The 12,734-nt window shown below is 43.8% G+C and overlaps 1 protein-coding gene across 1 annotated transcript in view; it reads right to left on the reverse strand.

Annotated features, from left to right (window-relative positions):
- Positions 1-12,252, reverse strand: part of robo4 (roundabout, axon guidance receptor, homolog 4 (Drosophila)) — a 183,740-nt gene extending 171,488 nt beyond the window's left edge. Inside the window, exon 1 of the mRNA XM_085968076.1 lies at positions 11,990-12,252. Within this exon, the coding sequence (XP_085824202.1) occupies positions 11,990-12,146 (157 nt within the window). The 5' untranslated portion in view covers positions 12,147-12,252. The remainder of the gene's footprint in view (positions 1-11,989) is intronic.
- Between the last annotated feature and the right edge of the window lie 482 nt (positions 12,253-12,734).

The following is a 12,734-nucleotide window of genomic DNA, read 5'->3' on the forward strand; positions in this document are numbered from 1 at the left end:
TGTTACAAAGGGGACGGAATCCAGCACCACTGCCCCATCTCCGAAGTCTATGTGGCCCTGAAAATTCATGACCCGTGATGACCTCATTGGTTAGGCCAGTATCACGGCCTCCGGTGAACTCCAGCTGACCCTGTTAGAATTTGCAGGACCAGTGGGAGGGCACCTAATTTCCATGGGGATGGCTGGTGCCCTTTCCATTTAGAGCCATCTCTGGTGCCCACCTGCCCCATACAGCCAAAAATCTAGCACCTGCCTGCCTTTGGTGGTGGAGGGGTGATGGGGGGGGGTGATTTTCCCAAGCCCCTGTTCAACACCCCTTCAGTCCTCTAGCAAATCCATTGTGTTTTTTTTCTAAAGTGACAGACTTCAGGAGTCTATGCTGGTTCCTTTGACTGGACTTCCCCCTCGGTGGGGTCCAACTCTGCCCATCTGGATGCTTGCGCATCTCACCTCGTCAGTGTACTGACTTCTAGTCCTACATCAGATCCCGACTGAGCTGAGGAGGTGGGAATTGCCAGTGTAGGGAATCCCTCCTCCAATTCTGCCCCCGGGGCTAGGGGTTGCCAACCCTCCAAGATTGCCCTGGTGTCTTCAGGAAGTAAAGATTAATCCCCAGGTCATTGTTGCGAGCAACCCAGGAGAAAAAAAAATCATAGTGGCATTAAAAAAATGTGCTTTTTAAAAAAAAATCTTTGTCCTCTTTTGTTTACTAGTTACAAAAATATTGGACATGGGGAAAAGGGTTGCTTGACTGACAGTCAAGAATCATCCAATCAGGTAATGAGGAATCTATTTGCGTTCCAATTGGCGTAAGAAGGCGGAGCACCGCGAGGATGGATGTGTTGGGCGACCAAAGGGAGGAGTGTGGGGGCGGGGCGGTTGGATGCAGGAGGTCACGCGATGACACCTCCAGGAATATGTCCAGCCAGAGTTGGCAACCCTACCCAGGGCTACCCCTGATGTCATCAGCCTTGCAAGGGACAGACGGAGGTTCCTCTCCTTACAAAGCCATCTGGCAAATCCAGGAAAGAGCAGGGACCTAGCACAACCGGTTCCCCTGCTGCTTTCCAGTGGGTTCCGGTGTTATGCCGTGAGTCCTGAACATAGGAACAGAGGAATTTCTAGACAATAAAAGACCAAGGTTCATCTAGTTCACCTTCTACCATCCTGGTAGTCACTTGATATAAGGACAATGGAATTGTTGACTAATCATGGCAATCAAGCTCCATCAATTATTCTACAACAGACCCAGAACTGAGGCGAGGAAATCCCCAGTGGTGGAAAGGTTTAGGAGCCATAGGTCCAAAGTCAGCCTGTTTTTCTCGAGCCTGCTACACTGAAGAATTCCTGAAGAAATTTGGAGCCGATATATATCTAAAATAGCTCAATTGATGACTTTGTTCAGAAACACAGATGATTCCCATAGGCGTTCTCAAGTGGGAGACTGACAGGACTCCCTGAGAAACAACCTTAAAAATGGTTTATACCATTCTCCTTGGGTTCTAACGATCCCATGCCAAGCACTTGTTTATTCACAAGCTGGGATGAAGGCTCAGGGCCCCCCAGTTCAGGACATCACCAAGGTTAAAATGAGTATGAGAGAAGACGAGGTAAATCAAGAAGTGGTGGTTAAGTGATGCCGAAGGGAAGGAAGGGAAAACAGAGAGAGGAAAGGAGTTTAAGTGGCAGATTTTCCTGTTCTTGTGCCTGGAATCATTAGATTGTCAGAGTGCAGCAAATACAGGAAAATCGAGCAGGGAGGAGAGCTACTCTAATGGAGCCCATCCAATGTTCCTGTACGCTCTGTGCCTAGGAAATCCTAAAGCCCCAGGTGCAGGAACAGGAAAATCTATCCATGGGGATTCTACATAATACAGAGGAAGAAATAACCAGGCCTCCAGAGTGTAGCAACGAGCCTTAGAATATCTATAGGCTATATCGGATAGGACCATAGGATATCCATATTTAACTACATAATGTGGCCCTGAAAATTCATGACCCGTGACCTCATGCATGTCAGCCGTGGTTCAGTTGGTAGCACACTCGCCTCTGAGTCAGAAGGCAGTGGGTTCAAGTCCCACTCCAGGGACTTGGGCACATAAAGCTAGGCTGACACTCCAGTGCAGTGCTGAGGGAGTGCTGCACTTTCAGATGAGATGTTAAACCGAGGCCCTGTCTGCCCTCTCAGGTGGACGTAAAAGATCCCATGGCACAATTTCGAAAAAGAGAAGGGGAGTTACCCCGGTGTCCTGGGCCAATATATTTCCCTCAACCAACATAACAAAAGCAGATTATCTAGTTATTATCACATTGCTGTTTGTGGGAGCTTGCTGTGCGCAAATTGGCTGCTACGTTTCCCACATTACAACAGTAACTCCACTCCAAAAATACTTAGTTGGCTGTAAAGCACTTTGAGACATCCGGTGGTCGTGAAAGGTGCTATATAAATGCAAGTCTTTCTTTTCTTTTCTCAGTGGTCATTAATGTATTATAATGTACACTGTACATTAAAACCCCCTGGTTATCATTGGTAGCTTACTTTTGATAAGCCTGCAGCAAAGAACAATAATAACTTGTATTTATATCTCGCCTTTAATGTAGTAAAATGTCCCAAGGCGCTTCACAGGACTATTATAAGACAAAAAATTTGACACTGAGCCACATAAGAAGAAATTAGGGCAGGTGACCAAAGGCTTGGTCAAAGAGGTAGGTTTTAAGGAGCATCTTAAAAGAGGAAAGAGAAGTAGCGAGGCAGAGAGGTTTAGGCAGGGAATTCCAGAGCTTAGGGCCGAGGCAACAGAAGGCACGGCCACCAAAGATTGAGAGATTATAATCAGGAATGCTCAAGAGGGCAGAATTAGAGGAGCGCTGATACCTTGGGGAGGGTTGTGAGGCTGAAGGAGATTAGAGAGATAGCGGGGGGCGAGGCCCTGGAGGGATTTGAAAACAAGGATGAGAATTTTGAAATCGAGGCGTTGCAATTAGTGACATTTCAGTAAAGGTTTTTCTCCAAAGTAATGCGTGAAAGTTGTCAATTTGGAACGGCTGCTGATTGCTCAGTGGCTATATGCACCACCCACAGTTGCAATGATTCTTAGAGACCATGAAGGTCCTAGATTCCATCCCCAATTGTCGCCAATATATCTCCTATAGGGAAGTGGGGAGACATGGGATTTGGCCTCAGTTTTCCCAGGGTTTCTGATTGGCATCTGATTACTCCCGACTGGAAGTGCATGTGTGGACATCAGGTGCAGACTAGGATCAGGTTGTACAGGAAGCTTTTTTTTATCCGACACAGACGGGACCGACGTGGTGCTGGTTCATCAAAAATTCCGGATAACCGAACGCTATAGTAAAAGATAGGGAGAGCTGACAGCTCCGTATAAAGCAACAAACCCTGTTGCTTAGCAACAACTGTAGAACAATGAACACAAGTTTCAAGCGTCTCTGTAGCTTAGCAACAGCTGCAGCCACACCCTTGCACAGCACAGATGGAAGAAGGCAAATAAATATGAAGTAAAACCTACTCCTGAATTTTGCCGGTTAACTGACATTTCTGGTTATTTAGGTGCCGGTAAATCGAAAGTTTCCTGTATTGTGATGCCCCCTATGGTCGAATACCCGCTGGCAATCACACTCTATGAAGAATGGCCATGGTACCAGAGGGCTGGTAGCACCTGCGGAATGGAACCCCAGCACTTTCAAGAGCGGGAGAAAGAAAATTGGACAAATATTTGGGATTGGGCTGCAAGTATCTGACACTGAGGTAGAAACATAAAAACATAGATGATAGGAGCAGGAGTAGGCCATTTGGCCCTTCGAGCCTGCTCCGCCATTCAATGAGATCATGGCTGATCATTCAAATTCAGTACCCTGTCCCTGCCTTCTCCCCATATCCCTTGATCCCTTTAGCCTTAAGAAATATATCCAACTCTTTCTTGAATATATTTAATGAACTGGCCTCCACCGCCCTCTGTGGCAGAGAATTCCACAGGTTCACCACTCTCTGGGTGAAGAAATTCCTCCTCATTTCAGTCCTAAATGTCCTACCCCTTATCCTTAGACTATGACCCCTGGTTCTGGACTCCCCAACCATCGGGAACATCCTTCCAGCATCTAGTCTGTCCAGGCCTGACAGAATTTTATAGGTTTCGATGAGATCCCCTCTCAATCTTCTAAACTCCAGCGAGTACAAGCCCAATTGACACAATCTCTCCTCATACGTCATTCCTGCCATCCCAGGTATCAGCCTGGGATCGCACTGAGTAACGGGACAGTACAGAATGGGATCGCACTGTATAACGGGACAGTACAGAATGGGATTGCAGTGTGTAACGGGACAGAACAGAATGGGATCGCACGCTGAAACAGGACAGAACAGAATGGGATCGCACTCTGTAACAGGACAGTACAAAATAGGAACGCACTGCGTAACGAGATGGAACTGAATGGGATCGCACTGTGTAATGGTACAGAACACAATGGGATCGCACTGTTTAGCGGGACAAAACAGAATGGGATCACACTCTGTAACGGGACAGTACAGAATGGGATCGCACTGTGTAGCGGGACAAAACAGAATGTTTGTATCTTTCGGTCTTTGTTAATTTTAAAAACTCACAAAAAAAAACCAGGAAAACACGACTTTCCCAAAACACTCTCTTGCCGCATGTTTTAAATATTTTAGATGTTCTGAAAGGATTTTGTTGAGCAGCTGGAACTTCAAACATCAAAATCAAAAATGGCAGCTGTGCTTCTTATCTGGGACTGTATTTCGTTCATTGATAAAAAGTTAGATTCATTCCGGGATGAAGACAAAGAAAAAAGACTCCTTCAGAAAGTTGGAAAGAAGGACCTGCATTTATATAGCACCTTTCACGACCTCAAGACGTCCCAACGTGCTTTACAGCCAATGAAGTATTTTGAAGTCATTTTTCCCCAATTAAAATTTAATGGATAAAAAATCATGGGATGAGGCCTGTGATATTCCAAGATACACTGTTGTAATGGGGGAAACACAGCAGCCAATTTGTGCTCAGCAAGGTTCCACAAACAGCAATGTGATAACGACCAGAAAATTTGTTTTAGTGATGCTAATTGAGGAATTAATTGGCCAGGACCCCGCGGAGATCTCCCCTGCTCTTCTTCAAATTAGTGCCATGGGATCTTTTACAAGCACTTGAGAGGGGCAGACGGTGCCTCGGTTTAATGTCTTGTCCAAAAGATGGCACCTCTGACAATGCAGCGCTCCCTCAGTGCTGGACTGGAGTGTCAGCCTGAATTATGTGCTCAAGTGCCTGGAGTGGGGATTAAATCCACGAGAGGTGAGACTGCTTCCACTGAACCACGGCTGACACCCGAACATGGGCCTGCATTGATCACAGTGCCTCATTATGCTGCAAACTCAGTTGCACTGCACACACTCTCCTACAAGCGTGTTTGTCAAGTTGAATTAGACTTTTTTTAGAAAGAAAATAATGAATTAAATTAATTTTTAATGACTGTAGCCCTTGAGTGGTTAATTAGCCAATTAAGGGAAATGAGGGGCTGATTGGTGAATAATAATTGTTTAGACTCAAAGGAATTACTGCACTTGTTTGAATGCACAAGTTGTTGTTTGTCTTTTATGGAAATATCAATGAATTATGGTCAAATGATATTTTTCACCTCATTTTACTTTCATTAATTTCTTCCACATGGTGAGTTGGGGGAGGGGGATTTGCCGCCAGGCATCTGGCACTGCCTCACAATCCATGTGGGAGAGAGGCCTGGGTTTTGACTCTGATTGTCCCTCCTGCCATCCCTGCGATCAGTGCTCGCCCCTTTGCAGTACGCAGGTGAATGTTTGTAGGCGGGGATCCACAGCAGTAAACGCATGTGGCGCACATTCACCGACAGTATACGTGTCAATTGAAACCGCCACCTTGAAGTACCTTAAGAAATATAAGATGGTGGACTGGTAGCTGCAGTGGGTTTGGTGGGGCGAGGAGCGAATCTGCGACTCCGTGATTTCTCCCCCAGTTAAAATTTGATGGCTAGAAAATTATGGCCTGTGCCTGCCTGCTGGGAGCACCAGAACCCCAAAGTCCTTTCATTATGGGTTCGATTTCGCGGATCAGAAAAAGGTCCCTCTCCACTGGCTGTTGGGGTCTTATCTGAAATGAGATTGGTGCAGCCTCAGCCCAGGGTACAGGATCTCGGCACAGAACTATCTGTAACTCAGCACTAATTAGCAATAGGTTGATAATCTCACCAGAGACCACAGGACTGCCATAGAGGGAGTGCAGCAAAGGTTCACCAGACTGATTCCTGTGATGGCAGGACTGTCGTATGAGGAGAGATTGGGTCGACTAGGCCTGTATTCACTAGAGTTTAGAAGAATGAGAGGGGATCTCATTGAAACGTATAAAATTCTGACAGGGCTAGACAGACTAGATGCAGGGAGGATGTTTCCCCTGGCTGGGGGGTCTAGAACGAGGGGTCACTGTCTCAGGATACGGGGTAGGACATTTAGGACTGAGATGAGGAGAAATTTCTTCACTCGGAGGGTGGTGAACCTGTGGAATTCTTTACCACAGAAGGCTGTGGAGGCCAAGTCACTGAATATATTTAAGAAGGAGACAGATAGATTTCTAGACACAAAAGGCATCAAGGGGTATGGGGAGAGAGCGGGAATATGGTATTGAGATGGAGGATCAGCCATGATCATATTGAATGGCGGAGCAGGCTCGAAAGGCTGAATGGCCTACTGCTGCACCTATTTTTCTATATTTCTATGTTTCTATGACTGGCTAGAGTGGGAAATTGAATTAAGGGGGACTGTTCTGAATTTGGGGTTAAATTATATTTGTAGAGACAGAGCAAAGGGAGCTTATATTGGTCTTCTTTTACATTGGATTCAGGAGTCTTGTATCCACTAGTTTTCTCTCAGCTTTCATACAACAACAACAACTTATATTTATGTAGCGCCTTTAATGTAATAAAACGTCCCAAGGCGCTTCACAGGAGTGTTATCAAAAAAAAATTGACACCAAGCCATATAAGGAGATGTTAGGGCAGATGACAAAAGCTTGGTCAAAGAGATAGGTTTTAAAGAGCGTCTTAAAGGAGGAAAGAGAAGTGGAGAGGCGGAGAGGTTTAGGGAGGGAATTCCAGAGCTTAGGACCTAGGCAGCTGAAGGCACGGCCGCCAATGGTGGAGCATTTAAAATCAGGGATGTTCAAAAGGCCAGAATAGGCGGAGCGCAGTCTAGGGGGGTTATAGGGCTGGAGGAGATTACAGAGATAAGATGGGGACGAGGCCATGGAGGGATTTGAAAACAAGGATGAGAATTTTAAATTCGAGGCGTTGCTTAATTGGGAGCCAATGTAGGTCAACAAGCACAGGTGAGCGGGACTTGGTGCGAGTTAGCATACTGTTAAATCTGATTTCCAAAAACCAGCGGCAGACTTATAGACCCAGGCAGATGCCAAGCTCCTGCAATCTGACTGCAAACACTGATATAAAAGGCCTGCAACTGAACTATAACCAACTCAGGAGCATTTGCTGCTGATACTCGTGCCTGAGATTAGAAAGTTCCATTTTCAAGTGCTGACATTCCTTACCTCGAGCAGCAGAAAATCAAAAAGACACAAATGCTTTTATTGAGGTACCACCAGGCATCTGAGCACTGCGGCTTACAACTAACAACCAGATACAACCACACCTGATGCATGTTATTTTCTTCCCTCTTCTGCCTCAAAATTAAAATTCTCATCCTTGTGTTCAAATCCCCCCATGGCCTCTCCCCTCCCCATCTCCCCAACCTCCTCCAGCCCGACAACCCTCTGGGAACTCTGCACTCCTCCAACTCTGGTCTCTTGTGCATCCCCGATTTCCTTCACCCTATTTTTGGCGGCTGTGTCTTCAGCTGTTAAGGCCCCGAAACTCTGGAATTCCTCCCTACACCTCTCCACCTCTCTCTCCTCCTTTAAGTTGCTCCTTAAAACCTACCTCTTTTTGGTCACCCGTCCTAATATCTCCTTATGAGGCTCCTCCTTCCCACCCTTTTCCTTTCCACCCTCCTACTTGGTGTTCACTCATTGTCCATTCTGAAATGTCTCTCCGCCCATGAGGTGCGTTATAGAAATATAAGTAGCCGTATAACTGCATATAAACATAGAAGATAGGAGCAGGAGTAGGCCATTCGGCCCCTCGAGTCTGCTCCGCCATTCAATGAGATCATGGCTGATCATCCAAATTCAGTACCCTGTCCCTGCCTTCTCCCCATATCCCTTGATCCCTTTAGCCTTAAGAAATATATCTAACTCCTTCTTGAATATATTTAATGAATTGGCCTCCACTGCCTTCTGTGGTAGAGAATGCCACAGGTTCACCACTCTCTGGGTGAAGAAATTCCTCCTCATCTCTGTCCTAAATGACTTACCCCTTATCCTTAGACTGTGACACCTGGTTCTGGACTCCCCGGCCATCGGGAACATCCTTCCTGCATCCAGTCTGTTCAGTCCTATTAGAATTTTATAATTTTCAATGAGATCCCCTCTCATTCTTCTAAACTCCAGCGAGTATAAGCCCAATCGACCCAATCTCTCCTCATACGTCATTCCTGCCATCCCAGGTATCAGTCTGGTGAATCTTCGCTGCTCTCCCTCCATGGCAAGAACATCCTTCCTCAGATAAGGCGACCAAAACTGCACACAATATTCAAGGTGTGCTCCACCAAGGCCCTGTACAACTGCAGCAAGATATCCTTGTTCTTGTACTCGAACCTTCTCGCTACGAAGGCCAACATACCATTTGCCTTCTTAACCGGTGCTAACAGAAATCTTCTATCATTCTAGGTACACATCACAGTTTTGATAAACAACATGTGCAATCCCAAAGTTCCAGTCTCCTAATCCTGTGTTAGGTGTTTGTTATCCCAGTGTTATCCCGTCACAAACAATTTTAGTAAACACTTCCTTCAAGTCTCCAATACAGCCTACGCCTGAAAATTCAAAATCATTTTCCGCACTAAAACAAATTCTGAATTATGCAACAATATGAATTAGGAGGCATGTAAACGACATACAATTATCTGAGTAGATTGATTTTCCCGCATTAAACTGAGTGGACTGATTCATGAACTGCAGCATCTATTATTTTATGGTGTTTCTAGGTAGTCAATCAAACAGTAACAAGACTAAAATGCATGTCAAAAGAATTGAAAGCCCCCCAGATCCAGCGATAAAGCACTGAGACAATGCTATAAAAGAGTCACACAAAATTCATCGCAGTCGACATAAATTCACTTGCTTTTAGCTCTCACAACATGCAGGTTTCTTTTCCTCTGGTAGCACACTGATAATTCCTTTACGCCCTATTTTAAGGCAATTGTTTGTCTCGTTTATTAATGGATTAACGACTGTGTTAAAATATAATGTATGAGGATGCATTAACCAGTAAACTAGCAGAGGAATGTATAAAACACAATTATTCTCTGGCTGAGGGCGTTGCTGGCAAGGCTGGCATTTATTGCCCATCCCTGATTGCCCTGTTTGATACAACTGAGTTGCTTGCTAGGCCATTTCAGAGGGCAATTAAGTGTCAACCACGTCGATGTGGGACTGGAGTCACATAGGTAAGGCAGGCAGGGTAAGGACGGCAGGTTTCCTTCCCTAAAGGACATTGATGAAAACCCTAGATTGCTGGTCTGAGGATAAAACACACACAAAATAGATGGAATCCAGTGCATGTTATACATGGAACAAGCACAATCTAATATGGATTTAACACAAAACAAATCCAGTGGAAATTTGACATGAAACAAGGGTAATCCAGTGGGAATACCCATGAAATGAACATGAGCCAGTGGGAATTTAATACAAAACAAACACATTCCAAAGGAATTCGCATGAGCCAAGCATTGGTCATTGATAAAACAACTTCAATAATTACAGATAAAATTAATATTGAAAGGCAATTTCAAACCCAGCTAAGACAGGCACTCGGCACAGTGAGCTCACTGATCTTAGGGAGGGTTCATCCCGTTCTTTAACCGAGAATTTGGGCCTTCAACTATTTGTAGCTATTACGCTACATTTCCCTGTTGGTGGTAGTTATACAGTTTAGTGTTTTTTAAATTAAAAAATCAACTAAAACTGCCTGGAAAATGGAGCTGAAATCAACTGAAGAAGAATTAGGTCAACATTTTAAGAAAGATTTTTCTGGAATTCAACTGGTGAAGCGCAGTTTTTTAGTGAAAGAATATAAAACGTTGAAAGATTTTAGGAGACAGTTTCTGGAAGAAAGCTTCCCGATGATGGGTGATTGTTACTTTATTTGGTGGGCTGGGCGCAAGCCTTATTTTCAAAGCTAGAGCAGCTGGTTTGATGGTGGGATCATGGATCACTGTGCCGGCCTGCAGGAAATAGGCATTTCATCCATTGGTTAAGCTGTCTTTTTTGTGGAAATATTCATTCAGCTTTGGATCTCCATGTCTCACTGCTTTACACAGGAGATTCAGAGTCTGATCTGGACCATTCTCCTCCAACCTTTAATTCTTCAAATACTTTTAGAGGGAAAATTAAGAATATACCTTTACATACAAACATACACACATATAGATACATACACTATATACACACACACATACATATTTAATAACCACACATACTGTATTTAATATTTAATCCAGACACATATATATAACATATATACGTGCACTCTTGTGTGTATATATATATATATGTTATATATATGTGTTGCTGTTTTATTATGCAGTAAATTAATAACGGCGCATAATCCATGTATGTTTTTTAATATTTCTTAAATGTTGCTGTCTGTTTTGCACACCTTGTTCCCTATGTGCTTGTTAAAAAATATGAACCAATTAAAGAGCGGGTATAAACCTGTCCCCTGGGATCGAGAAACAGCACATTTAAACTGACCGACGTTAAACTTGCCGCGGACAGAAACTCGCCCAGTATTTTATTTCTGACCGCTGCAGTTTGTGTTAACATTTATGGGTTTTTGAAAAATGTATATTTTTTATTTGCTCCAGGTCTTTAATAAAGCTGCTTTCACCCCTTTTCCCGGTGATGCAGAATGACTCGATCCGGCGTCTGGTCGTTATTAAAGAAAAAATAACAATTACTTTGCTAAAAACTTCCAGGGAGTCACATTGGTTTCATTTATGCAGTGTGATAGCGGTTTGTAATATTAATTGAAAAGAAAGACACTTTAAAGTTAGTTCCCAGGAAATCTAGCGCGATTACATTTAGTTTGTTTAAGTTTGTGTAGGTGAGATGGCCAAATACTTGGGTGAGTTTCACCATGTACCTTACATTTACTGGCAACTTAAAAACAAATCGAGAAAACTTTTTTGGGGAAAAATATCTTGTTTTTAATAGCGGGATGTTTGACTTTTTTCTGATCGAAGGCACTATGATAACTTCAAAGTTGAGGGCATTCGGTGAACAAAATATATATTTAAAAGAAAACAGTATTCATGTTTTTTCTCACTCCCTATTTTATTTCAAGAAATTAAATTCACCAGTAATGATTTACAATTTATAGAGACTAATTTAGTTTAGATAAAACTTAATTGGAATTCTATTTGTTTTTCGGTTTGAGAGACTGGAGTCTGGGATTTGACCCGTGCCCACATTTCAATAGTAAATCGATAGAAAGGGACTTGCCCAAGTGCTATCTCTATACAGGATGCTCCAGTGGTTCAACAAAGAGACACTTAACTAGTTTTACATATTTCTTTTAACGGGGGGAAAGAGAGGCGCAGTTAACTCAAGTCAAGAGAGAAAAGGCGGAATTGCATATCAAAAAGGTCATTAAAATTTGTAATCAGCTCCATTGTATCGAAGCTAAAAGTGTTTATTTGAGGACAGGCAGAGAGGGAGAGATGCTTGGAGTTTGCATCTTGTTATCCCAATCTTGATTGTTGCAGAGAAGCAATACAAAAAAGGGATGTTTGAAGAAGATGTTTGGTACTTACTTCGAGATCTGTAGCTGGGCTTGAAGGAGTGCAGATGTCTTGTCCCTCTCAGAGGCCTGTCCAGTGGACAGGTACATTGACACTGGCAGACTTTAGAACTCTCTGCCCCGGCAAAAAGGGATAGATAAAGCAAAAGCGAAGCAAGGGAAGGCATCATATAGGAAATGGACTTGGGGGTGAAGTTTCTCCCGTGGCCAATAACAACGCCAACATCAGCAGCAACCGACTTAGTCTGTGTGGCTGCCTGGTGCCTGCCTGATTCAAGCCCCTTGGTAAATTATTGGAATTTGTTATCATGCATGTTTGCAACTGCTTTTGTGCTTTTCCTCTTCTTTTTCTAAGTTGTTGAACAATGGGGGAGAAAAGCTTGATGGCACCATGCTGAGACGAGGGCTGAGCAGGGGGACCAGGGCTGACTGCAACATCTGTGACAGCCAGAGAGAGGGGGAAAGAGGGAGAAAAAAGGCAGATTTTTTTTTAACATAACTTATAGCAACACTGTCAGAAAAGAAACATTCCCAACAAAAGGACATCCTCTGCATCTTTTTACTTGTGGAATTTCTCAGGAGAAAATATGTTTTATGCCCTGGTTATTTTTTTTTCGCTCTCTAGGATCAGGGAGGTATAAGTTTGCCATCCTTGAAAGATTGTCACATAAAGGATGTCAGCCCTTTAGAAATTCTGTTTTCAAACAGTATTGACTATCCTGTGATAGATTTTACCGCCTGTCTGCGCTGCCTTTGTG

The sequence above is a fragment of the Somniosus microcephalus genome, chromosome 26 (genome assembly GCF_052327205.1).
Source record: "Somniosus microcephalus isolate GS21.2 chromosome 26, FLI_Smic_1.0, whole genome shotgun sequence".
NCBI lineage: Eukaryota > Metazoa > Chordata > Chondrichthyes > Squaliformes > Somniosidae > Somniosus > Somniosus microcephalus.